Raw genomic sequence first — 27468 nt, 5'->3', positions numbered from 1 at the left:
GCAGCAGCTACGGAGCTATGGAGACCACAAATCCTCATTTAATCCATCTATATACTGTTGCATGCCATCCCAATCTCCGAGCGGTGCAAAATTTTCAGGGGTTCCAGGCGTCTACCCAGGGTTCCGTTTTCTTGGAATGGTGGGATGGCGGAGACCGTGGTGTCTTTCTGATATATGGTTTATTTACACATATATACGAGCTGAGCCTACGATGGAGGGCTCACAGCATTAGCCCCCAAGAGGATCTTGCTTCTCCCATAGTCACACAGCCTTTGATTCCACCATAAATCAGGCATGTTTCTGTCCCTCGGCTACCCAAGCCTGCAGCCTTGCTTTGAGCTCTCACACACAACATCCATTTTGCCTCTGGCACAGAGCCACCCATACTTTAGGAACCACTGTGGCCCTTGGCTGGCTAATTCAGCAATTGAATCCCTGCTGGATCCATGAATTTGAAGAGACTCAGGCAAAAAGCCTACCCCCCACACAAAAAAAACTCACAGCCATACTTTCCATTTTCTTGCAATAACCATCCCATCCCGGCAGCTAACAGTGAACGTGGGCTCAACCCTTTCTCCAAACCATTTCCATTTGCCCAGCAGACAGTGGTCTGGGACGACAGGAAATATGCAAAGCCACTAGTTCCTCATCACTGAATTTTGCGCCCTGGGCAAGTCTAACCACTTGCAACACCCCCAATTGCTAACTCTCCAAAACAAAGTATTGTAGGAAAGCACAACACTTGAATCTGCAAAGTTCATTGCAAGAATAAAGAACGCAACGACGTTTGATTGTCTTTCTCAAAATACGTCTTGGCACACGAATCCTTTGCAAGAATGTGAATCTATAGAAAACAATGCCCCGCAAAAGTCAGTGCTGCGCCTTTCTGTGGTCTGCGCCCCAGGCGGCTGATAGCATCCGCCTTAGGCAAGCAAACGCGCCACCAAAAAAACCCCCAAAAGAGCTCACATCCCAGGCAGGGATTGATGCGCATGCAGAGTCTGGCGTTTCCACGTGGGGCAGGCAAGGGCGTTGTGCAAAGGAGGAAGCCGAAGAAAGCCAAGCCCCGGCAGGGAGGCTCCTAACCAGCCTCTGCTTTCCTTAACCCGGAAGGGGAGGTTCTCACGTGCGCCTCTGCATTCCCTACTTCCACGTGCGTCTTTTTGCTGCGCTGCCTCCAGCATGGCCGGGGATGGCAGCGGTGGCGGCAGCCCCGGCGATGAAGCTGTCGTCGCGGCCCCCATCTCCCACCCGGGCCGGCTCCTGGGCCAGAACCGGCAGTTTTTGGATTTCTTCTGGGACATCGCCAAGCCCCAGCAGGAGACGCGCTTGAAGGCGACGGAGGATCTGCTGCGCTACTTGCGAGAGAACCAGAAAGTAAGAGAGACGGTGGAAAGTTCATATTGTACTGTATAAGCTTTTTGCAAACGCCACGCTCCCCCCCTCTGGGTTTAAAGGGCGGCTGGTAATGATAATGATAATAAAATATATTGCCAGCCATGTGACTGGGTTGCCCCAGCCACTCAGGGCGGCTTTCGAGAAATTCAAACATCAAACATTAAAAACACAAAACATTCAAAACATTAAAGGCGCGTCTCTCCCCCCCCAAAGTATGTGTTTGCAAGTATTGATATTGTATATTGTTTAAGCTCCAGCCATAGGAGTCCCTTTGAAATGGATTTTGTCCCGCTGATTTCAGTAGGTCTTCTCTGACTATGGCTCAGTACAGCCGATTGTTTTTAAATTTTATTTTAATAGCAAAAACGACGTCTAAAGTCGTATAGCCCCTAGACAAAACAAGACAGTCCCTGCCTTCAGGTTTGCAGTGTTAACAGACAAGATACAAAAGGAAAAGGACTATGGAGGGAGGAGGAAATGGATGGGACCAGGTTGGTCTCTCTCTCTCTTCCCATGGTGAAACACAGGGTGCAGCTGCCCAGTGGGTCCTCTGGCCAAAAGCAGTCCCAATATAATGATGCCATTACATTAACTTTTCTGTAGCATTCTCACATTCTGCATTTGGTGAAATTCACCTTTGGGTGTTTGTGGGCAGAAGTTTTCAGGGAAGTGCAGTCACCAAAGTCGGTCCCGCAAGTTTCTTTCCCTGAAAAACCAGCTGCTTTGCAGGGGTTGGATCCTTGGGGCGCCGTCCAACACTACTGTTCTTTGATTCTATGTACAAAGGCACACAAAACCTATTGGTAGCAGCTTTGCACACCTATTTCATTAGGGAAAGTGGCTTATACATTTTATAATAAATAATTTGCTGCATGCAAACTGGAAAAAACACCATACTGAGTTTTCAGTTGATTTTATCATGTTACGTTTGTGAGAAGCATAGTTAGCAAGCCTATACACACAGAGAGACATTTGATGCTGGGATTGCACTTTAAACATGCTCAGAAGTGGTTTTCCCTTCTATTGTTTCCAGGTATTTGAACAAGGGAGCTATGGATTAGAAAAAAGCAGGCCCTGGAACTGAATGGATGATACTTGGGGTGGCAAAGGGCATGTTTCGGAAGAAGGTTGATGGGGTTGGCCTACTTCGGAAGGTTGTTGTTAGGGTTATGAATGTGGCTGTGGAATTTAAGAGGTTTTAGGTAAACTGATTCTTTAAAAAAAAAACTTTGATCACTGTAAAAGCCGCTCTGAATTAAGCAGAATAATATTTTTTCCACAGAAGCTATTTTAAAGGAAAATAAACATTACTGTATTTTGGTTTGTGGGGTAGTCAAAAATCCCACCATCACCACTGCCTGAACTTCTGAATATTTTATTTTAGGACGATGAGCAATTGAAATACAGCTTGAAGCGCCTGATTGACGGATTGGGAGCAACACGCGAAGCAGCCCGTCCAGGATTCAGTTTGGCTTTGGCTCAGGTTGGTGTTCCCCAGTGGAGTGCATTTTGGTTTTCTTGCTTTTAAGTTTTTTTTTAAAAAAAGCAAACTTTAAAATAATTCATTCCATAATTCTTCCGTAGAAGTTTTTTTTAAAAACAACAACAACAACAGCAACTGTAGATTCGAAAGTAACATGCAGCCCTCCTGATGTTGTTGGACTACAACTCCCATCAGCCACAGCCAAAGGTTAGGAGTGATGGGGCTTGTAGTCCCAGCAGCATCCTGTTGCCTCTTCTCTCCAATTCACACAGGTGTTCCCTTCTTTTTCTCTCTCCCCAGGTATTGCAGGTTTTTGAGGAGATCTCCCTCCTCACAGTCCTGGACCAGATCAAAGAAAAATACGACCTCGGCAGAGTGAAGAAGGTAAGGAGATGGAGTGGGCTTTGAGTTTACAGTTTGTGGTTGCCGTGAACAGCAGGATTTTGTTAAGAGGAGCTCTGCAGGTCCGCCGTGTTAATCTGGTGATCCAATCAGCGTCAGTCCACACGGGCCAAATCCTGGGCATTTGGGGGTTTGATTTTGTTCTGCAGGATTTGGCAGGGTGACTGATGTCGATTGGATCGCTGACATAGCAACATGCTCCAAACAGGCGCTGAGACAATGTGCCACAGCCAAGTTTTACCCAGAGTGAGTTATGCTTGTGACCATAAGGAAGTTTGTGGGTTGCTGGTGCCCATTGGGAGTGCCTGTTTAAAGTGGTGCATTGAAAGAACGGTGCAAAGAGCCAGTTTGGCATAATGTGTAGAGTGTTGGACTACAGCCTGGGAGTCCAGGGTTCGAATCCCCACTCGGCCATGAAGCTCACTGGGTGACCCTGGGCCAGTCACCATCTCTTAGCCTGACCTACCTCACAGGGTTGTTGTGAGGGTGAAATGGGAAGGAGGAGAACCATGTACACCACTTTGAGATATTTGGAAGATAAAGGTGGTATGGAAATATAGCAAATAAATAAATAATTTGTCAGCATCAAATACAGGTAATGAAACAGGCTTTTTTTTAAAAAAAGCTAACTGCAGTTGACCTAAACCGTGATCCTCTGTGCCAGCAAAATGGGACAACGTGTTTAATATAGAAGCAGAAGCAAAAGCTTCTGAGATCTTCCTGGTCACGCTAGAGGACAAAAGGGGATGTCACAGCAAACTATGGTTTGTCGTAATGCGTGATCATGGCTGTCTGGCTGGAGAAAGGGGGGGGGAGCCGTGTGGGGAAATTGTCTCATTGTCTGAGACAGCTAGGAACGTATCACGACCCATAGTTTGAGAAGCACCGGGTAATAGCTGGTTATTTATTCAGGCCATTTGAACCCTGCTCTTTTGTAAAAAAAATGCTTCCATGTTAGCTTGCATGCAGTCAGATAACAAAGCAGGCTTGCAATCTGAAACAACATGACACACAAGGGAAGATGGCAGGGAGGGAAGAGGAAAAAAGCAAACTCGGTTACCATCCGGCATGAAAACAGTTAAGCAGTAGAAGGTTTTTCAGCAGAGCTGGGGGAATGGACTTCTCCCCACATTTCCCAAGATACTTCCCATGTTCCCCAAAACAGTATTTGGGGTCATTGGGGGGGGGCTATTTGGTCAGCGGTGGGAAGGTTTTTTTTGAGGTTGAGGGCTGCATTTCCATATTGAAGTGTTTTTGGGGGCGGATGGGGACCCATTCAAGTGGTGAGTGTTGCTAGATACTTCTTGTTTGCAAGTTTGCTCGCTCCAAAGAGTCGCTCGCGAGATTCCACAGCCTTGCCTAGATTGTCTTTCTATGTTGGTTCCCCGTTTTGTTTCAGAAACTCTTCCGAAATGCTCTGTTTGGGAACTTTTTCGGCGTTCTGGCTCTGTTCCAGTCTGGGCGTCTTCCAAAGGTAACACTAAATGCAAATGTTTCAGGTCTGCATGCCCCTGGTGCAAACCCTGTGACGTGATGTTGATGATGATGATGATGATGATAATAATAATAATAATAATAATAATAATAATAATAATAATATGCTGAATTCTCTGATGTGCATAAATTATGCCAATAGAGTCAGCTCTGCTGAGTTGTCTGCTGAATGAGAGGCCCTGGACATCACTTCCACCAGTTACTGGAAATCCCAAATCACCCCCCACCTTTTGCTCACATATGCTTTCAAGCCTTGCTTGAAATTCATATGGACTAGAAACTTGAGAGAGCTCCTGTGCCTCATAATGGAACACATGATGCTCCAGTGTTCTGAGCTGATTCTTTGGCGCATCTGAAACATCTGCTCTGCCTGGCAGCTGGTGGTAGAGTGAGGAGTGTTTTTCCTCCATTGGCTGTTAGATCCTTTAAAGACTGGGTGGGCAATTGTTCCTGTTATGTTTTTTCCTCTGGGGTAACCTCTCAGGGAGAACTAAGACTATTCCTTGCTGAAACCCTCAAAAGCTTCTGGAAGTCACTGCCAACAGTGTTGAGGTAGAGTTCCTCAAATACATGCTTTCCCTCTCACGTTCCCTGGGTCCTCTCCATCCCTGTAGACTCACCCACTCTTATCTAAATTCCTTAGGATTCAAAAGCTCTCCTTGGCTGCGTCCAGCTTCTCCAGAGCCTTTCGGACCACCACGCCCACCTCAAAGACCTTCCTAGGAAGACATTGGCCGACATTGTTTCCGAGGTAGGAAGATGTGGGGTGTTGTTGCAAAAAAAAAAAAAAAAAAAAGGGAGCCTCTTAAATATATAGTTGCGTAGCTTCTTCTGCAAGACCGGCTTGCAGGCACCAACCCGTCCCCGTTAGACCGCTGATGCTAATTACAACGCCTCGCCAGGGCACAGGGAAATATTCCAGAGCTACGGTTCTCTTTCAGTGGTTCAACAGTCAATCCCTCTTCACAGAGAATTCTGGGAGACGAATGCGGTTCTCCTAGCAACTCTCAGCACTGCAGTTCCCAGAATGCTTTGCAGAGGAGCCATGTTTAAAATGTGCTTTAAATGTTTGGTGTGACTGTGGCCTCAGTTGGGTGCCACCCGTAATTGTCACGTAGGCCAAGTTGTCTGGCGCCTGAGTGAGTTCCACAGAAGTGAATGCTGATGTATTGCCAAGCAAACAAATATGATGAGAAACGGATGTCCAAAGATGGTGCTGGGAAGGATGGATGGACTTGGCTGTGGGTGGCTTTATAAAATGGAGGACAAGGCAGGTGCAGAAAGAGATGGGCTTGTCCGGGGTGCAGAGGGGGTTGAGTAGCCACTGAAGGGGCCTAGGGAGTTGGATGGTCCAAGCGATGGAGGAGGTGAATACCTTTTTTTAAAAAATAAAATAATTATTAGATTTTCCACAATTATAACAAAAACCACAGAGCAGAATGACGCACAAAAAAAGAAAAATACATCAATGAACGAAAGAAGAAAAAAGGAACAATAAACAATAACAACAAACTTAATTCTTTACAAATCCAACCTTTTAAACATCTTGGTTGACTTCCTCTAGTCCCTCCCTTCTGAGTTTCCTTGCAGTTAAAAGTAACAGCTTTCCAAAATCATTATTAAACTAAAACAATTTCCAATTATAGTCCATCTTGGAGGAGGTGAATACCTTTGGCACAGGAGTCCTGCCTAGAGGTGGGAGGTTTGAGATGCAAAAATGGGGAATCTAGCATGGACGTCCAAAGTTGTTCACTTTTGTTTTTGCCGGGGACTCAGATTCCGGAGGCTGTGTTTGAAGAGGTCCTTTTCGGCTTCTTGGAAGATGACCTCACCTCGGCCTTCAGCAGTCCAGGGCAGCTTTACCTCCTGCTGGTGGGCATCCAGAAGTTCCCCAGGGTTCTCCGGCCAGAAAAACTGAAGGCCCTCTTGGGCACGACTGCCGTTATCACGGCAGAAAACATTCCCAGGTATGTTGACCAGGAACGAATGCAGGACACTTGCGTCGCTTTTCAGCTCTTTTGAAATTGAAATATTGAAGTTGAAATTGAAATACTTTATTGTCACCTGTACAACTAGTATACAGTGAGATTACACGAGCACCCCCACTCAGCTCTCTTAGTCTTAATTCTCCTTGTTTACTGACGCACACCCACCAAACCCAAAAGTCAGTTGCCCTGTTGTTATCTTTTCATTCAGCAGCCCACAGATAGAAGCTGTTCTTTACCCTGTTGGTGCAATTCATCATGCTTCTATATCTTCTGCCTGAGGGCAGGAGATCAAGAAAGTGCTGGCCAGGGTGTGAATCATCCCTGAGAATTTTCCTCACTCTTCTGAGGCAACGTTCTTCCGCTATTTCATCCAGCGGATTCACGGGACAGCCCATAATATCTTGCAGTGAAGGAAGGAAAAGGAGGATTCTGGGATCTAAGATTCTTCGGGGTGTTGTTCAGTGGTATATCCCCCGCTCTCTGCAATCAGAAGGTCCCTGGTCCAGTCTTCATCATCTCCGAGGAGGGCAGGGAAAGGCCCCCAGTCAACACCCTGGGGAGCTGCTGTCAGCCTGACTAGGCCGGACTGAGCTGTATGGGCCAATATCCTACTCTAGCCTAAGGAAGTTTGTATGCCCCTAGGCTTTGCCTCCATGCAACGGAAGGCAGTTTTAAATTTAATTAATTTTTAAAAAATTGTTTTGCTCTTCCTTGCAGGCTGCTGGAGGTTTTGAAAATGGCGGCCAAGTCTGAGAAAAAGGACAGAAGTCTTCCAACTGTCGGACTGGACTTGATGAAAGTGGCCCTGAAGGAAGGCACCTTTGAGCTCTTCTGGAAAGAAGCTGTTGAGAACGGCCTGCTGAAGGACAACGTTGGACCTTGCAGGTTGGCTGGGGAAGTTTTGGCTTGTCTGTCACTCGCCACATTCACACCACATGTTTTGAAGCACTATGACACCACTTTGCAACAGTCCCAAGAATTCTGGGAGCTGTAGCTTGTTGAGGGTCCTGAGAGTGGTTAGAAGGCCCCTTTTCCCTTCACAGAGCTGCGGTTTCTAGAATGTTTTAGCAATCAATCTCTCTTCAGAGAGAACTCTGGGAATTGTAGTTCAGTGAAGGAAATAGGGGGTCCACAGTTCCCATAATTCTTTGGGGGAAGCCATGATTGTGGTAATGCTTTAAATGTATGGTGTGAACATGGCTTCAGTCTCTCTTTGCAGTTCTTTCTCCCATTTTTATAAATCCCAGTGGTTTTCGAACTGCTCTGGGAGGCTGTCAAATTCTTCGCGAGTTTAGCAGGCCATTCTCAATTTATGAAATCGGTAAAGGCAGGCCCCTTGAAAGCCAGAAAGCTGCGTCCACACATTATTTCTTATCCTGTGTGTCTTCTTCTTCCTCAGTTACATGTGTTACCGGTTGCTGGGCAGCTCTCTCCCGCTCCTGTCGACTAGCCAGCTAAGGATGGTTCTCCGAGGGGAAGTCATGCGTCATTACGGGACCCATGTTGTGTCCACCCAGGTAGGGGAATGGCAACAATATCTCTTCCCCAGTATGGTAGCCCCCATAGTTTACTGGAAAACAACTCACAGCATCTCTGCTGATCTTGCTCTCTGGGACAGATGTAGTCCAAAATGCCTGGAGGCCACTAGGATGGTGAAGGCTGGTCTACCCTGATCAGCAGTGTCTCTCCAGGATTTTAGACAGCAGACGTTCCCAGCCCTCCCTGGAGACACCAGGGATTGGGCCCTTCTGCTTGCCAACCAGGTGTCCTGCTACTCAGCCACAGCCCTTCTCCTGCCTATGTTTTTCAGATGCATGACAGATTCAAGTTTGCCCCAGAGATGGAGGCCTACGTCGACGCGTTCTTGGAGGGATGCAGTGACCCGGCCAAGCAGCTGGCGGCGATGGTTGGCTTCTCCACGCTCACCAACCAAGGCTACCCGGTGGTGCCCAGCTTCTGGAAAGTGCTGAGGCACCTGCTCCCTGGGGCGTTGCTGAAGTACACGGCCTGGCTCAAGAACATGTTCCTCAACCCGGATTTGGACGCCTGCGTGGATTTCGCCACCAGGCGGCAGCAGCAGAACGAGAAGAAGACGGACGTGTGAGTGGAAGCTGGGGGAAAGGCGGAGGCACCTCCGGCCGAATAGGAAGCAGCCAGTGTGAGAGCCAGTGTGGTGTAGTGGTTAAGAGCGGTGGACTCGTAATCTGGGGAACCAGGTTCGCGTCTCCGCTCCTCCACATGCAGCTGCTGGGTGACCTTGGGCCAGTCACACTTCTTTGAAGTCTCTCAGCCCCACTCACCTCACAGAGTGTTTGTTGTGGGGGAGGAAGGGAAAGGAGAATGTTAGCCGCTTGGAGACTCCTTCGGGTAGTGATAAAGCGGGATATCAAATCCAAACTCTTCTTCTTCTTATGGTGCTTCAGACCACTGCATGGAGGACAGATAAAAGAAGAGAAAGTCCTTCAGGCGGAGCTTAGTTATACTGTGGAACTCCCTTCCACAGGAGGCTGTGATGGCCACCAAGCTAGATGGCCTTAAAAGAGGATTAGACAAATTCATGGAGGAGAGGGCTATCCTTGGCTACGAGCCATGATGGCTGTGCTCTGCCTCCACAGTCGGAGGCAGTGATGCTTCTGAATGCTGGAAACCACAGGAGGGGAAGAGGGCTCTTGTGTTCGAATCCTGCTTGTGGGTTTTCATCAGGCATCTGGCTGGCCCCTGTGAGAACAGGATGCTGGACTAGATGGGTCACTGGCCTGATCCTGCAGAGCTCTTCCTATGCTCTTGTCTCTCCCAGCCAGGAGAGTTGCCAGGGATTGAACCTGGGATGAATGAATGAATTTTAGTGAATGAATGAATTTTATTATTACGGTCACAGACCACTTCCGGCTCACTTAAAATATCAGGAAAATCGTAAAACACAACAGAAATGCATTGAATTGCATTGGGGTATAACAGAGACAATACAGATATAGCAGTTAAAAATATATATATATATAATCTTGATCACTAAAATATCACCTAAAATTGTCAGAAGCTGGGACCTTCTACACTCAAAGCAGATGCTCTACCACCAAGATTCTATTTTTCACATTCACGTGACGCTCCTGTTGGTATTAGTGAGGCTTTGCCACTGGATTCTCCTCAGGTGCTAATTTCTGTGAGGTTTCTTGGCTGGGGCGGGCCCATTCGTACTTTCCACCAAGGCACCGTGAAGTCTTTAGGCTGGCCAAAGCTCCCTATAGCTCAGTTGGTTAGAGCCTGAGACTCTTAATCTCAGGGTCGTGGGTTCGAGCTCCATATTGGTCAAAACTTCCCTACTTTGCAGGGGGTGGGACTAGATGACCCTTGGGGTCCCTTCTGGCTCTACAGTTCAAAGATTCCCACCTATATCGGAGATGGTGGTCAATTGATTTGGTCAACTGTTGCCACAGGAACATAGGATGCTAGGTGGTGTTGTTTTTTAACCAAAACCACATTCCCACCATTTTAAGCAGCCAGGACTTCCCCCAAAGGATTCTGGGTACTAGGAGTTGTTACAAAGCCCCTGTTCCCCTCAGAGAGCTACAATTCCCATAGCGCCCTGTGAAGAGGGATTGATTGTTAAACAGCTCTGGGTATCTTAGCTCTCTGAGAGGAACAGGAGTCTCCTCTTAACTCTAAGCACCCTAAACAAATGAAAGTACCCAGAATTCTTTGGAGGAAGCCATGACCATTTAGTACCATGGCGCTTTAAATGAATGGTGTGAAAGTGGCCAAAGGGGGTGGGGGTCCCCGGACCCGCCTGGCAATGCTGGAGGTGTCTCACTAAACGATGGCTTAGCATGACATCTGAACTGGCCTGCTGTCCACCATCTTTTTACTCCAATAAGATGGCAAGGTGAGGGTCTGCTTTAGTGGCTCATTACTTCTGATTTCTCTCTGTCGATGCAGGGAAATGACCCAGCACTGTGTGATGCGCCTGAGGAAATGGATCATAGCTCGGCTGGTTGGCCTAGTTGAGAACCCGCAGATCAAGAAGGGAGAAGAGTTTGTGACTGATGTGACCAGGTAGGAGGGACAAGATGGTTGACAGCGGCTTGCGCCGCCCGCTTGCTGAGGGAAGGGTTTGTTGTTCACTAGAGACTGCCGAATACTCTAAACCAAAGAGCTGTACTGCTCACAACCTTTGTATGACCTTAGGCCGCAATCTGCACTATTCCTTTAAAGCAGTGTCGTACCACTTTAAACATGGGTCCCCCGAAAGCTTTCTGGGAACTGCAGTTTGTTCAGGGTGTTCAGAGTTGCTAAGGAGCCTCTGTTTATCCTCACAGGGCTACAGTTCCCAGAGTGATTTAACAGTCATTCCCTCTTCCTCCAAACCTTCCTCAAAAGTGCAGGTTTCTGTGATATCTTCAATCCTCTCACTGGAATGAAGACCAAAGACACATATTTGAATAAAAGAACATATTCTTCCCTTTCCCAGACCTGTTTCCGTTTTCCTCCGCATCCCATGTCAGAAGTTTAGCTTGTAAGGTCCTTGGGACGGGAGCTGGTCCTCTGGTACTTGATAGCGCAGTGTGTATATTGATATTGCCAAGATAGAAACTTAAGATGCTGCAAGACACGTTTGGCATTTATGTTACTGGGTGGTTACCACAATGCAAGCTAGATCTAGCTGAGATGTAACCAAGGCTTATTTTCTTAAAAAATAGATACTGGTACTCACCATGGAGTTGTTACAGTAAGTGCCACACTTTTTTTTAATTTAAAAAGGGGTGCTGGTACTGTGTACCTTTGAGTAAAGGTAAAAAAGGTAAAGGATCCCTGGATGGTTGAGTCCAGTCAAAGGCGACTATGGGGTGCGGTGCTCACTTTCAGGCTGAGGCCAGCATGACTTCTGGCACAACGAGTGACAGAGTGCGTGGAAACGCCATTTACCTTCCCGCCACAGCAGTACCTATTTATCTACTTTCACTGGTGTGCTTTTGAACTGCTAGGTTGGCAGAAGACCTTTGAGTACCCCCTGAAAAAAGCACTGGATGTAACAACCTGCCCCACCCCAGTCTATATTTACTTGCCACAAACATGAGGACTAGAAACTTCTTTCCAAGTGAAAGTGGGTATTCTTGGCTTTCTAACTGAAGTGTCTCTAGAGTTGCAAATCATTTGGGAAGGCCGCTTTGTTCTGGCAGCCTGTATTAAGAAGTCGCTGTTGTCTTCTGCCAGGTTCTGCTTCTTTCACGCTTTTTTCAAGACCAAGAAACCGACCCCTGAGATAACCGAGACGAAAACCACACCATCGGTGCCCCTGAACGAGGCATCCCGTACAGCAGCTGCAAACTCGTTTTTCAGGTACTCCCTTTGCTGCCTTGCTAGTTTTGAGCTTGAAAACCGTACGCGGATCACAACCCCGCACCTCAAGCACTGCCTCTCCCCATATGAATCAACCCGGACCTTGCAATCATTCCTTGAGGCATTTCTCCATGTGCCCTCTCCTTGAGAGGCCCAGAAGGTGGCAGCACGAGAAGGGGTATATAGTATAGTATTATAGTATTTTAATATTCTTTTGGAAGCCGCCCAGAGTGGATGGGGAAGCCCAGCTAGATGGGCGGGGTATAAATAAATTATTATTATTATTATTATTATTATTATTATTATTATTATTATTATTATTATTATTAGGGGCCTTTTCTGTGGTGGCTCCCCGCTTGCGGAATGTTCTCCCCAGGGAGGCTTGTCTGTTAGCACCAATCTACATCTTTAGGCATTCGGCAAAAACATTTTATTTTCCTCCAGGCCTTTGGCTCTCAGTTACCTGTGGCCTTGTTGAGTAGGTGGGATGTTTTAATCCTCCCTTTTAAAAATAAGATTGCCGTTTAGATTTTTTTTCATTTTTCGTTTATGCCACCTTTTAATGTATGTGTGTGTTAGTTTATGTATTGCAAGTGGTTTTGAATTAGCTTGGATGATTGAGCTCTCAGTTATCTGTGGCCTCCTTGAGCAAGCGGGCTGTTTCAAGCCTTCCTTTTAGAAACAGGGTTGTGGTTTAGATACTCCTTTGTTGAGCGTCTAAGGCCAAAGCATAGGAAATAAAACCCCACCAGATGACACACAAGTGTTGTGGATCTTCCATCTCACTGGAAACACACAGTTCATGTGTATTTCCCCTCTCCTTGATAGCCAAAGTCCATAAGTTCTTACACCATGAAGACAGATGTGGATTTATTCAAGGTTTTCCATTGCTGGGCTATTGAAATCCTGGCTGCAGCTAACATCCTTGTCAAAAGTTGTTGTTTTTTTTAAGACATACAGTGGTACCTCTGGATACGAATGGGATCCGTTCCGGAGCCCCGTTCACATCCTGAAGTAAACGTAAGACGCGTCTGCGCATGCGCAGGTTGTGTTTTGTCGCTTCCGCGCATGCACGTGATGTCATTTTGAGCGCATGCGCAAGTGGGGAAACCCGGAAGTAACACGCTCCGTTACTTTCGGGTCGCCACGGAACACAACCTGAAAATATTCATCCTGAAGCTACTTCAACCCGAGGTATGACTGTAATTTTTAATTGATTTTCACATGTTTTTTCTTAAATTTTGGCTTCCCACCCTTACTTCCATGTTTTTATTCCTACCTTATACAGGCTGCTTTATAGGACATACTTTAATACAACTATCCTCTATTTCACCTACCAATGTTTTCTTTCCACGTCAAAAGTTCTTTAGAGCCACAAGCTTTCATGTTGTCGGTCCTCATATTCAGCAACGACAGCTGTCAAGGAAGCCTGATGTAACTATTTTTGACATTTCTGCATATCCCAAGCGGCAGTTCCTGTGTTCAGTCGCTGTTTTCTCTCTCCCTGCAGTTTGCTCCAGCACTTGAACACGATGCCCGCGCTGGGGGACTCGGCCAAAGCAGAAGAAATGAGGAAGAAGCACCTTCACGGCTTGACTGCCAGCGGGGACCCCTGGCTCTACCTCATCGTCCAGTACGCCAGTGCCCTCCTCTCTCACCAAGCCCACGTCGCAGTTGTGGTGCCATTTAGCGATGAAGAGAAGCTTGCTTGGGACAGGTACGAGGCACTTAGAGCTGGGTGGGGAGCCTGTGGCCTTCCAGGTGTGGTTGGACTCTCTTCTCAGTGGAGCCTGCCTAGTGCCCAAGCCATTTTGCCGCCCGAGGCGGAGGGACAAGTTGGTTCATTCCCCATTCAGTGCACAAAGTCTGACTAGACTGGCCTAGTCTCAATAATAATAATAATAATTTATTATTTATACCCCGCTCATCTGGCTGGCCTTCCCCAGCCACTCTGGGCGGCTTCCAAAAAATATTAAAATACTGTAATACATCAAACATTAAAAACTTCCCTAAACAGGGCTGCCTTCAGATGTCTTCTAAAAGTCTGGTAGTTGTTGTTCTCTTCGACATCTGGTGGGAAGGCATTCCACAGGGAGGGCGCCACTACCGAGAAGGCCCTCTGCCTGGTTCCCTGTAACTTGGCTTCTCGCAGCGAGGGAACTGCCAGAAGGCCCTCGGTGTTGGACCTCAGCGTCCGGGTAGAACGATGGGGGTGGAGACGCTCCTTCAGGTATACTGGACCGAGGCCGTTTAGGGCTTTAAAGGTCAGCACCAACACTTTGAACTGTGCTCGGAAATGCTGCTGGCTGGCTGGAACAAGCAAATAACAAACAAACGCAGAGCTGCGTGTCTCAGCCTGACCATTCTCTCCCCATCACAGAATGCTGCAGACGGTGGAAACCTTGCGGAAGAGAGAGAAGAAAAGTCAGAACCTGAAGTCCTCCGCCTTCCAACACCTCCTGCTGTTAGTTGGCATTCACCTCTTCAAGGTAATATCCGGCACGCTGGAAGCGGCTGTTTTGGGTGAGGCTTTGAATATGGCTGTAACCATAATGCCTGAGCCAATAATGATGATGATAATGGAAGGGGAGAGATATTTTGCAAAGGGCTGCCAGGGCTTGTCTTGGGAAAGGCATAGGAAACTGCCTTATATGAGGTCAGACTATTGGGTCTACAGTGGTACCTTGGTTCTCAAACTTAATCCGTTCCAGAAGTCCGTTCCAAAGCCAAAGCGTTCCAAAGCCAAGACACGCTTTCCCATAGAAAGTAATGCAAAATGGATTAATCCGTTCCAGACTTTTAAAAACAACCCCTAAAACAGCAATTTAGCATGAATTTTACTATCTATCGAGACCATTGATCCATAAAATGTAAGCAATAATCAATGTACTGTAGTATAAAATAATAAGACAGTATTGTAAATGATAAAAATTAAAAAAATAGTAATTCTTACCTGCATTGATAATAGTCATGGGAAAGCAAGCAGGCAAACCCAGGAATTGCAAATGCAGGGTTTGAGTTTGAGTTCTAGTGTATTTCTGTACCTACACAATTTTTATTTATTTTAGCAAACCACTGCTTTGTCATTCAAAAAGTATCTCTTAAGAAGTTTACAAAAATTATCAATAAAAAACAGATAATTAAATCCATTCAAAGGATGGCTAAAACCATCAGTTGCTAAAAAGAAACAGAACATGTAACTTCTGCATGTGTGGATAGACTTCCCTACAGAAAAATGTTTTAAGCAGACGCCGAAAAGAGAACAACGAAGACACCTGCCTGATGTCAATCAGCAGGGAGTTCCAAAGTGTGGGTGCTGCCGTACTAATTCAAAGGATGAGTTTCTTACAAGTGCAGAGCATGTATTATGTGTCAACTGTAGCAAGTGAACTGCAGCGTCGTTGCAGAATGCCCTGAGATGGGCTCCTGGTTGCAAAATGCCTGGTAGGGTAGTGTGATGGCTTGTGAACGCTCTCCTCAAGAAATGCCTTTGCTCACTCACAGATACATACAGTGGTGCCTCGCAAGACGAAAAGAATCCGTTCTGTGATTCTCTTCGTCTAGCGGTTTTTTCGTCTTGCAAAGCAAGCCCATTGACGGATTAGCGGATTAGCACTATTAGCGGCTTATCTGCTGATCGGATCAGCTGATAAGCGGCTTAGCGGCTTAGAAAAAGGGGGGGGAACCCGCAGGAACTCGCAAGACATTGTCGTCTTGCGAAGCAAGCCCATAGGAAATTCGTTTTGCGAAGCACCTCCAAAACGGAAAACTCTTTCGTCTATCGAGTTTTCCGTCTTGCAAGGCATTCGTCTTGCGGGGCACCACTGTATATACAGCCTTTATTTTACATATGTACAAGCAGCACGTTACAATCATGCATCCGAATCCTCCGCCTCAGGTTCTTGGAGTGTCTTACGCCCGCCCCTTCTCCAACAGAAAAGTCGTGGAATTTTCATGTGATGTCTCTGTCTCCTCCTCTTTAACACTCTCCTTTCCTTGGCAGACGGAGCAGGCATTGTTTCCCTGTCTGTGCCAGAACTTCCTGTGCGGTGTTGAGGCTCTGCTCCAACATCTGTGAGCTGTCCCTCTTCCTGGCTTTCCCTTCTTTCCTCCACCGCCACTTCCTGCCCCCCTTCCTCTGCCTGTCTCTTCTCCTCCCCTTCATTCTCCGTCAATACCATGACAGGTAGGGCTGTGGAATGCCAATTTTAGGAAATGGGGGCACCACTGGAACATAGGAACACTGAAGCTCTTTCCCACCAGAAAGTCTCCCATCCTAAGCTACTTTGCAACAACCTCGCATGCTGCCCTGAGTGACTTTGGAGAAAGATAGGATAAAAACATTGGGACGATGATAATGACAACATTTGACTCCTTTTTTCTTTCTTTCTCTTTTGGTTCCCTCCGCCTCTCGCTTCCTCACTCGATTCTCGCCCGGCTAGTCCCCTGCAGAGTGTGTGAACCTTCTGAGCGACCTGCAGAATTGCACCCAGAGAGCCTTTGGAGAGAAACCCAAGAAGAAAAAGACAGCGGCTGCTGGTGAGTTTCTGTTCACAGCCTGATTTATCCACCACACCCATGTAGATAAGCCCCTCATAGTTGCTTTGTCTCTGTTGCTAGCAGGATTAAAGGGAGGCTGGATTTGCTGACCAGGCCACTGTTGCATTGCCCACTGGGAGGCATTCAGGCTCTCCCTGTGTGTTTTTCTCCACTCAGGTGGCGAAGAAGAGCCAGAATGGGTGGAGGTGATCATCGAAGTCCTCCTTTCCCTCCTGGCCCAGTCCAGCGGCCTCATCCGACGGGTCTGCAAAAGCGTCTTTGCGCTCATCTGTCAGCACATGACAAAGGGCGCCCTGCAGCTCATCCTAGACGTGAGTAGCCTGGGGCCGCCCAGAGCAGGAACGGTGACATTCCCACCCTCCGGGGCCGTGTGCTCTTGGGGGAAAGCGGTTGGGGGCCACATCTCAACGGTGGGGAGAGTCAGAGCTTGGTGTGTGGGGGGAGTCATGTTCATTTAAAGTGCTAGGATACAGCCGCCCCCCAAATAATCCTGGGAACTGTAGTGTCTTAAGGTTGCCGAGACCCGTATTCTCACAGAGCTACAGTTCCCAGAGCTTGCACCACTCTGGGAATTGCAGCTCTCTGAGAGGAATAGGAGTCTCCTGACAAAACCCAGCATCTCCCCCCGCCCTCAGGCCTGTGGGGCTTCGACCCCAGTAGAAAAACGCTTGCACACTTCTGCTTTTGACGATGGCTGTCATTGAATTCTACTCAATATTGACCCAGAGCAGAACTCTGATGTGTAGTTAGCAGAGTAAGAACGTAAACACATTTGGTCACAAATACATTCAGGATTGGCACTGTCCATAAGAAATCCAGTTGCAGCAGACTTGACTTAACTTACAATAACTTATAATGACTAAACCTTAACACTAGACAGTGGTACCTCGGGATGTGAACGGGATCCGTTCCGGAGTTCCGTACGCATCCTGAATAGAAGGTAAGACGCGTCTGCACGTGCACAGGTTGTGTTTCGCCGCTTCCGTGCATGCGCGTGATGTCATTTTGACCGTCTGCGCATGCACGAGTGGCAAAACCCAAAAGTAACACTCTCCATTACTTCCGGGTCGCCGCGGAGCACAACCCGAAAATACCGTACTTTTCGCCCTATAAGACACACCTAGTTTTTGGAGGAGGAAAAGAAGGAAAACAAGAAAAAAAATATTCTGAATCCCAGAAGCCAGAACAGCAAGAGGGATCGCTGCACAGAACACCACACCAGAAGGAAGAGAGGTAGAAAGAGAAAGTGAAACCCAGACTCCTTCTCACCTTACTTTTATGGTCAGCCAGAAAAAGAGAAGAGAACCAGTTTAAAGCAGCTGTACTCGGCTTCTCTGAAGGTATAACCGAAACATCACGAACCTTCTGCTTGTTTCTTTCACACAGAGCACCTTCCAGAACCCTCTTGAATTAAGTAGAATAGGAAAGATCTCTACACATCAGATCAATGCTTTCTGTACCAAGAAATGCAAACTGACAATGGCAGCCCTGTGCCACAGCAAATGCATGCTTTGTGAGAGCCACTCCTTTGCGCATGTGAGAGAAGGGGCACATCTTTGTCAATATGGCGCCTGCAACTTAGGTTTGAGCGTCTGTACTGACCACCTGTACGTATATGTGCAAATATATATATATATATATATATATATTTCTCCTCAAGGTTCTCGACCCACAGCACGACCAGGATGAAGAGAACGCTGTCGTCGTGATGGAAGAAACTCAAAAGAAGAAATCTTTGCCGGAAGATGTGGTAACTGCTACCGAATTTGTTATAATAGTGCATTTAGCCCTGGAACGTCACTAAGGCCACTTTCGCCCTTCGCATTTTAGGACTGTGTCTAATAAACTGTATAAAAGGCGGGGAACGGCTGTTGCAACTTCAGGCTAAACCTTCTGACGTTCCTGAGATGCTGTATTTGCATATAAAATAAGACCGAATGGCAAAAGGAGCGATTCTGAGCTCTTTTAGCTTGATGCAGGATTTTTCTAAGGACGGAGATTTGCCAAGTCTTGGATTCCCGATAAACTGAGTTGAATCTTCCTCTTTCTCGGCAGAGCGAAGAGGATGATGGTGAGGAGAGTTCTTCTGACGAAGACGACAGCTCTGAGGACGATGAGAGTGAAGGGGAGGAAAAGGAGGCTTTGGAGACGGATAACGAAGACGAGAATGTTGAGGCCGACGAGAAATTCCGCGCCATGCTGCGAGGAGTTCTGCAAGCTGGGAATGCACTGGTAAGTGTCGCAGGAGGTGAGGGCGAGGTGTGGAAGGCTTAGCAATGCGGCACTGTCTTATTTTTTAAAAATAAATATTTATTTGGTTTTTCAGATTAAAATTTTACATTCATATATCAAACATAGATCATAAAAACAAGATTCCAAGGAATCTCCCGAACTTCCCTCCTCCCCTTTGTGGGTCCTTTTATTAATGATTTCTTCCTGCATCATTTATAATAATCCAAATCTTTTCCATCTCCATTGTATCCAGAATGCACCATTAAACTACAAGTGATATTCCAATCTCACTAACGGTTTTAACTGTTTACAATGGACTTCAAGATGAGTTATAAATTTTCCCCATTCCTTATTAAAATTTGGTCTTCCTGATTTCTGATTCTTCCGGTCATTTTAGCCATTTTGGCATAGTCCATCAACTTGATCTGCCATTCTTCTCTGGTAGGGGCTGTGGCGTTTGCCTCCTAGGTGGGTCATTAGGAAAGGGTTAAATGAGTGAGAATGTGATTGGCCAGTGGGAATGCAAGGGGGGAGTAAAAGTTAGAGTGGGGGGTTTTGAAAATCAGTTGAGAGTTGGGAGTTGGAGAAGGAAGAGGGAGGATAAGTCTGTGGGTTGGTCTAGTTGTGTTGTGAGGGAGTGAGAGGAATTGTTAGGTGGAGTCTGATAGTTGGAATAATCAGTTGTTTTGAAGTTGTTAGGAACGCATAGGACAGTTAAGGAACTAAGATTAAGAAACTGTCAAGAAAAATTAACTGAAACCATAAGTTTGTTCATGCCTATGAATAAACTTGATTATTTGGTAATGTTAACAACTGTCTGGACTCCGTGTGTACCCGAGAGAAACGGGTTGGTGGCAGCGAAGAAAGCAATCACAGTGGTGGCACAGGGTCAATAGACCGTCAAATGTCCGGGGACCCTGTGTAATCGCCACAGGGGCTTTATCTTCTTTCCATCTCTGGGCCAATAATGCGGCCCTGTCTTCTGCGCTGAGGGAACCCTGAGTTCTGTGGGGAAGAAAGCTGAATTCTACAGCTTGGAAACCCATTGGGTTCTCCTTCCTGGAGCTGACCCACTAAAAATGGATGGACTTGACTGACTCCAATCTGTCAGTTCCAGTGTTTCTACTCTGGGTCAAACTTAGTTGGATACAACCCAAACAGTGGCCTAGGACCAGCACTGGGTACAAAACTTTAAAACACACACACATTTTTAATATTTAAAAATCCCAGGGTGGCGATGACAGCGACGAGGATGTTGATGACGAAACCATGATGTCCCTGGACGAGAACCTGTCGGCCCTCTTTGCCGAGCAGAAGAAGCGCATCCAAGCCAAGAAGGACGAGAAGGAAAAGATGCGCAAGGAGAAAATATTACGCCGGGAATTCAAGATCAAGGTAGGAGGAGACGAGGTGTTGGCCCCAGGGGAGAGAAACCCTTTGAAATTGCAATAAACACAAAGCCATTGAGAGCTGGTTCAGATTGCTGCCTCCCAGTAACTTAAAGGTAAAGGGACCACTGAACGTTAGGTCAAGTCGTGATTGACTCTGGGGTTGGGGCGCTCATCTCGCTTTATTGGCCGAGGGAGCCAGCTTACAGCTTCCGGGTCATGTGGCCAGCATGACTAAGCCGCTTCTGGCGAACCAGAGCAGCGCACGGAAACTCTGTTTACCTTCCTGCCAGAGCGATACCTATTTATCTGCTTGCACTTGACGTGCTTTTGAACTTCTAGGTTGGCAGGAGCAGGGACCGAGCAACGGGAGCTCGCCCTGTCGCGGGGATTCGAACCGCCGACCTTCTGAGCGGCAAGTCCTAGGCTCAGTGGTTTAACCCACAGCGTCACCCGTGTCCCCCCAGTAACTTAAGCAGAGATAAAAATGAAATAAAAATGGATTCATTGCCCCTGGGTGTGTTTTCAGCCTGCATCTAGAAAACATTGCATTGAAAGATGGGTTAAAACTACTCTAATCATAATGACCTTCAAACCATGGATTTAGGATCCTGGTTTTTTATCTGACTTGTTCTGAAGCTGATAGCCAAAAGCAGTCTTTGTAGCATGAGTTTTTATTATTATTGTAACCAGAGGTTTTCGACCTTTTTGAGTCCACGGCTCCCTTGACCAACTACAGTAGTACCTCGGGTTAAGAACTTAATTCGTTCTGGAGATCCGTTCTTAACCTGAAACTGTTCTTAACCTGAAGCACCACTTTAGCTAATGGGGCCTCCCGCTGCTGCTGCACGATTTCTGTTCTCATCCTGAAAAAAAGTTCTTAACCCAAGGTACTATTTCTGGGTTAGTGGAGTCTGTAACCTGAAGCGTCTGTAACCCAAGGTACCACTGTACATTCTTTCTGCAGGGATCAGGAGTCCAGTTGTGTTGCCCTTTGCCTGCAGAGCTGGCAGCCTCTCACCCTTTTTCAAACACCCTCCCTTGTGGAGTGTTCCCTCAGCCTCCTCTCCTCTCCCCTCTCCTTGGGAGTCCTCTGGGCAGCCGCTGCTGCCGCCCCTGGTCTCTGAGCTGCCTCCTCACACTGCCCCACAGGGGCCTGGCTGGCCTGGCTGGCTGGGCTTCCTCGCCCACTTGCTTGCTTACTCCAAGGCTGCCTTAGCTCCTGGCAACCAGCACCCCCTGGCCAACCCCAGAGGCACCATTCACCTGGGGGGCTTGTAGCTAGGGCTGCTGCAACAAACAGCCGTGCAAGCCTTTGGGAGGCAGAGATGCGAGAGGGCATCCGAGGAGGGAGGGAAGGAAAGAGGGACAGAGGCCAGTGTCGCCCATGGCACCCCTGACCACCATTCAAGGCACCCCAGGGTGTCATGGCACACTGGTTGAAAGTCACTGATTTAAACATTTTCACCCCACCTTTCAAGGCGCAAGATTCTCTTGGAGCCACGTAAGAAACTGCAAAACATAAAAATAGCACTACCGTAAAACGGTACATATATATATAACAGCAGCTGAGCAGTAAAACCACAGGAGATTTGCAGACCTTTATGCTCTTGGAAAGGGACAGTATCTATTTTTGTTCTGATGTACAACTTACGGCACATACCATTTTTAATTTAGAACTGCTGTCCATCCCTCTGTGGCTGGATCTGAGGATGAAAGGATGCAGTTGGGGTTTGGGATTGTTTTAATCGTGGCCTCCAGGGGTCAGCATAAGCTTGGGAAACAGATTTTCAGCATGTGAAATACTGTTTGGTGGCAAGAATCCAAACTGGAGCAGTAGAGCCAAATACTGAGCTAGCTTCTGAGTTACACAGGTCTCTTCCCTGATGTTCCCTGGAAAAATAAGTGGATCAGGGAGGGAGAAGAGGGAAGGTCTTGTTCTTTACTAACATGACAGAGGCCTTGACAGATGGCAGGGGAGGAACCCTTTTGCAGACTATTTTAGGCTGCGATCTTATACTCACTTACCTGGGAGTGAGGCCCATTAAAAACAACTGGGCTTCCTTCTGAGCAAAGTGCAATGGGCAAAGTGAGTTGCACTAAAGCTTAGTGGGAGTTGGGAGAACAAAGGGACCATCATGTGTCCACATCTATGCGGTTAAATTGGGTGGGGACCCCCAGGACTGGGGACCAGATGTGGCTCTCAGGAAACTCACCAGGCTACACTCAGGGTGGTTTTTCGCCTGGCGCAATTGTTTCCTTCCACTCTGATAACTCCTGACAGTGGTGTGTGTGTTTGTAGAAACCAGCTTGCTCTGCAAAAGGCAACATCTTACTTGCATTGCCCCACCCACTTTTGCTTCCGGCTCCGCCCACCAAGTGGTATGTGGCCCTCGGAAGGTTTCTCAGAATAGAGTGTGGCCCTCTGGATGACCAAGTTCCCCAGCCCCTGCTCTAACCACAGTAGCGGGTTATAGGAACGCCCTTTCTCGAGACCCTGGAGAGCTGCTGCTGATCAGAGCAAGCAGTGCTGGTCCAGGTGGACAGATAGGCTGTCCTGGCAAAAGGCAGTTCCCTCTGTCCCCATATACTGTGGTCATTCCTGTTGGCCCAGCCCTAGACTTCTTGCATGTGCACCCCTTCCTTGTTTCATCTCCGCCAAGCTAAGCAGTTGGCTCCTTACCTCTCTCGCCCTGACCTAGCCACTGTGATCCACGCGACGGTCACCTCCAGACTGGATTATTGTAACTTGCTCTACGTGGGGCTGCCCTTGAGACTGACCCAGAAACTCCAGCAGGTGCAGAATGCCACGGCGAGACTCCTTACGGGGTCCTCGCTGCAGGATCACATTCATCCAGTGCTATACCAGCGGCACTGGCTCCCAGTGGAGTACAGGATCAGGTTTAAGGTGCTGGTTTTAACCTTTAAAGCCCTATACGGCCTAGGATCCTCATACCTACTGGTCCGCCTCTCCTGGTACAGTGGTACCCCGCAAGACGAATGCCTCGCAAGACGGAAAACCCGCTAGACGAAAGGGTTTTCCGTTTTGGAGGTGCTTCGCAAAACGAATTTCCTGTGGGCTTGCTTCGCAACACGAAAATGTCTTGCGAGTTCCTGCGGGGTTTTTTTCCTCCCCCCCCCCTTTTCCCCAAGCCGCTAAGCCGCTTATCAGCTGATCCGCTAAGCCGCTTATCAGCTGATCCGCTAAGCCGCTTAACAGCTGATCCGTTAAGCCGCTTAACAGCTGATGCGCTAAGCCGCTGATCCGCTGAGCCGCTTATCAGCTGACCCGCTGAGCCGCTTAACAGCTGATCGCCTAAGCCGCTTATCAGCTGATCCGCTAAGCCGCTAAACCGCTTATCAGCTGATCTGCTAAGCCGCTAATAGCGCTAATCCGCTAAGCCGCTAATGGGCTTGCTTCGCAAGACATAAAAACCGCAAGACGAAGAGACTCGCGGAACGGATTCTTTTCGTCTTGCGAGGCACCACTGTATGTCCCACGGAGGACCTTACGGTCTTCAAACAAAAACATCTTGGAGGTCCCGGGCCACAGAGAGGTCAGGCTGGCCTCAACTAAAGCCAGGGCTTTTTCGGCTGTGGCTCCGATCTGGTGGAACACTCTTATTACAAGAGATTAGGGCCCTGTGGGACTTGACATTTTTCCGCAGGGCCTGCAAGACGGAGCTGTTCCACCAGGTTTTTGGCCAGGGCACAGCCTGACCCCCTCCTTTGGCAATCCTCACAGAACTCAAGCCCAATGGTTGCCATTAACCTGATCTGAACTGATTTTATAATGAACTGATTTTAGAATGTATTATTTTACTGTTGTTAGCCGCACTGTGCCCAGCTTCGACTGGGGAGGGCAGGATATAAATAAAATTTTATTATTTTATTATTATTATTCTCTGTCTCTGGAAAGCTTGTGTGGGCCTGAGTCTGACACATCTCCCTTCTGTCCCTCACATTTCCAGGTTCTGGATCTGGTCGAGGTGTTCCTGTCGAAGCAGGCAGAGAACCCCCTCGTGTTCACCATCATCGACCCGCTCCTCTCTGTGATCGAGCAGAGCATGAGCAGCGGGTCCGACAAGCAGGAGCAAGACTACCTCCGGAAGACGGCCGATATCTTCACGTGAGTTTGTGGCGAGGTTTCTTATTTGCTGTTTCAATTTAGATAGCTCAGGCGGTAGAACAGAAGACTCTTAATCTCGGGGTTGTGGGTTTGAGCCCCACATCGGGCAAGAGGTTTCTGCATTGCAGGGGGTTCGACTAGTTGACCCCCCCCCGGGGTCTCTTCCAAGTCTAGGAATATATATATATATATATATATATATATATATATATATATATAGTCTGTGATTCTATATATATACCACTACAGTGGTACCTTGGGTTAAGTACTTAATTCATTCCAGAGGTCCGTACTTAACCTGAAACAGTTCTTAACCTGAAGCACCACTTTAGCTAATGGGGCCTCCTGCTGCTGTCGCGCCGCCGGAGCACGATTTCTGTTCTCATCCTGAAGCAAAGTTCTTAACCTGAAGCACTATTTCTGGGTTAGCGGAGTCTGTAACCTGAAGCGAATGTAACCTGAAGCATATGTAACCTGAGGTACCACTGTGCTGACAAACCCCAAAGCAGTTTACAAGAACTTAATACGTACAGTAAAAACCACATAAGAAGTTAAAAACAGACATCACATTATTATAGCTAGGAAGTGGAAGGGGCAAGCAGAATATAAAATGGAAGAATGGTATAGGGAGGTGTGGGATATAGCTATTAATGATAAATTAACATGTGTTGTTAAGGTAAGAAGGTGAATATGCAGGAGAAATAATTTTGAGGATATATGGAGGGTGTTTGTAGAATTTGTACAAACTGAAAGGGGTCAGACCATTGCAAGAGGTGTTGAAATTTTGGGAGGTTGGATAGTTACAGTGGAATGGTCTCGGTGGAGGGGGCACATTTTTATTCTTATTTGTTTATGATTATTACTTTGTCAAAATAAAATAAAAATTAAAACAACACCACCACACAGACACAAAAACAGGCATCAACGAAAGTATGTATTCCTCATTGGCTATGTACGTCTGATGGAATAGAAAGGTTTTCACCAGGTGTTGAAATGGAAGATGTCTTGCTCAGTTTTTCTACTGGCAGACCGTGATTGACCAGTCTTTCTTTGCCGTGCTGGAGTTTATTTTAAGGACCTTTGCTACATTTTTATCCAGAGGTGCAAAACGAACTGGGAGTTGCAGACCTCGTGTTTGCCTGTCTGCGTCTTGATGTGGATTCAGTCCACGTGGCATGGGAGGAAGATTTTATTTTTCAGGCAGACCCCTGGATGTGAAACATTGTGTATCCAATGCCAGTCCTACTCAGAGTAGACCCATTGAAACTAACTTGAGTCCGTTAATTTCGATGGGTCAACCCTGAGTAAAATTTAGATGGATGTGACTCTATACCAGGATCTGCTGCAAAGAGAGAGCCCGCAGGTCTATAGTGTGTTCCTGTCGGTGGTACAAAATTGTCCAGCCGTGCTCTCAAGTCAGCATTTTGAATGTTTTTAGGTAGCTGCGCTACTCGAACACTTTAGGTGTGGGGGGAAAGTGGAGTATACAGATTATGAATAAAACAAGAACGGCCTGGAAACGATGCCTTATGAGGAACGGCTAAGGGAGCTGGGCATGTTTAGCCTGGAGAAGAGGAGGTTAAGGGGTGATATGATAGCCATGTTCAAATATATAAAAGGATGTCACATAGAGGAGGGAGAAAGGTTGTTTTCTGCTGCTCCAGAGAAGCGGACACGGAGCAATGGATCCAAACTACAAGAAAGAAGATTCCACCTAAACATTAGGAAGAACTTCCTGACAGTAAGAGCTGTTTGACAGTGGAATTTGCTGCCAAGGAGTGTGTTGGAGTCTCCTCCTTTGGAGGTATTTAAGCAGAGGCTTGACAACCATATGTCAGGAGTGCTCTGATGGTATTTCCTGCTTGGCAGGGGGTTGGACTCGATGGCCCTTGTGGTCTCTTCCAACTCTATGATTATATGATTCTATGGTATCATACCGGTAGGGTTTCTTTGGTTTACTGACTGTGTTGTGTTCCCTTGGTTTTCAGGAACCACCTATGCAGATCCAAGCAGTACTGCAAAAACGTGGCCCCCATCCGGGAAGAACTGCATGCCCAGCTGGAGAGTCTGGTGAAAAGAGCTTGCAAGCAGAGCGACTCCTCTGTTGCCCTTTACTGCTTCAGGTGGGTCGTTTGGGCAGGTGTGTGGGTTAAAGACACACGCGCACGTGCGCGCGCGCACACACACACACACACTTTATCTTCTCATTTAACACTGCAGTTGAAAAGGGTCTGGAACCCTGAGATTTTCAATGAAAAGCAAAACCCGTTTTTCTAAGTTTAAAAGACTTAAAGCAGGTTCCTAGTTCTCACGGTTTTGGCGGAAATCTGCAGAGGTATCTTCTTCTTCTTCATTTATTATTATTATAATAATTATTGATTTGTACCCTGTTCATCTGACTGGGTTACCCCAGCCACTCTGGGTGGTTTCCAACATATATAGCAACATATTAAAACATTAAACGTTAAAAAGGCTCCCTATACAGGGCTCTAAGAGAATGTCTTCTCCCATATAGCCCTGGTGGGTGTATAAACTATGCAAAGTAAATGTGTTTTGTTTTGCATAATTTATTCTGCTACACCAGTAGCCCAGTACAGGCATCTTCCCACTTATGCGGGGGTTACGTATAGTGTAATTGTTTAATAGTGGGGAACACCATCTAAAAAGCCTGCAAACGCCCTCTAAGCCTCTGGAAACCCTTTTAAAAACCAGCAGCACTTACCAAACTGGCATGAATGGTGGCAGTGGTGGCTCTCAGTCTTCCTCACCACTGGAGGACCGTGTGAAAATGATGGCAAGGTTGGGGGGTAGACTGGTACCCCAAAGTTCCTGGCTGTGATTCAGAGGTAGACCGGTACCTCAAAGTGCTTGGCTCCTTCCACACCATTTTCCTGCTCTTTTCAGACCATCAGTGCCCTTATTGCAGTTTAAATTGATTTGTTCCATTTAATTCCTGGTGCCGTGCGTATACGCGGTCATGCGCTACTAGAACACGGGTATGTGTGGAGACGCCTGTTAGGTACTTAGTCTTAAAAAGAACAGAATCAGAAAGAAGAAAAG

At 47.2% G+C, this 27468-nt stretch overlaps 1 protein-coding gene across 2 annotated transcripts in view; it reads left to right on the top strand.

Moving 5' to 3' along the window:
- Positions 1-1078: 1078 nt before the first annotated feature.
- Positions 1079-27468, top strand: part of MYBBP1A (MYB binding protein 1a) — a 51979-nt gene continuing 25589 nt past the window's right edge. For both annotated transcript variants that reach the window (XR_014520031.1, XM_083479522.1), the window contains exons 1-20: positions 1079-1377; positions 2783-2881; positions 3182-3265; positions 4683-4757; positions 5421-5528; positions 6554-6744; positions 7483-7650; positions 8165-8282; positions 8576-8865; positions 10699-10815; positions 11974-12099; positions 13610-13816; positions 14480-14588; positions 16542-16638; positions 16816-16970; positions 18320-18409; positions 18715-18891; positions 20122-20286; positions 24251-24408; positions 26397-26531. Coding sequence is in view for 1 of the 2 variants with exons in the window: in XM_083479522.1 (XP_083335648.1) it covers positions 1183-1377; positions 2783-2881; positions 3182-3265; positions 4683-4757; positions 5421-5528; positions 6554-6744; positions 7483-7650; positions 8165-8282; positions 8576-8865; positions 10699-10815; positions 11974-12099; positions 13610-13816; positions 14480-14588; positions 16542-16638; positions 16816-16970; positions 18320-18409; positions 18715-18891; positions 20122-20286; positions 24251-24408; positions 26397-26531 (2864 nt within the window). In the remaining variant the exon portion in view is untranslated. The remainder of the gene's footprint in view (positions 1378-2782; positions 2882-3181; positions 3266-4682; positions 4758-5420; positions 5529-6553; positions 6745-7482; positions 7651-8164; positions 8283-8575; positions 8866-10698; positions 10816-11973; positions 12100-13609; positions 13817-14479; positions 14589-16541; positions 16639-16815; positions 16971-18319; positions 18410-18714; positions 18892-20121; positions 20287-24250; positions 24409-26396; positions 26532-27468) is intronic.

This window comes from Podarcis liolepis, assembly GCF_965112155.1.
Source record: "Podarcis liolepis genome assembly, chromosome: 16".
Taxonomy (NCBI): Eukaryota; Metazoa; Chordata; class Lepidosauria; order Squamata; family Lacertidae; genus Podarcis; species Podarcis liolepis.
The sequence above is the reverse complement of the archived record's forward strand: the minus strand, read 5'-3'. Positions and strand labels throughout refer to the sequence as shown.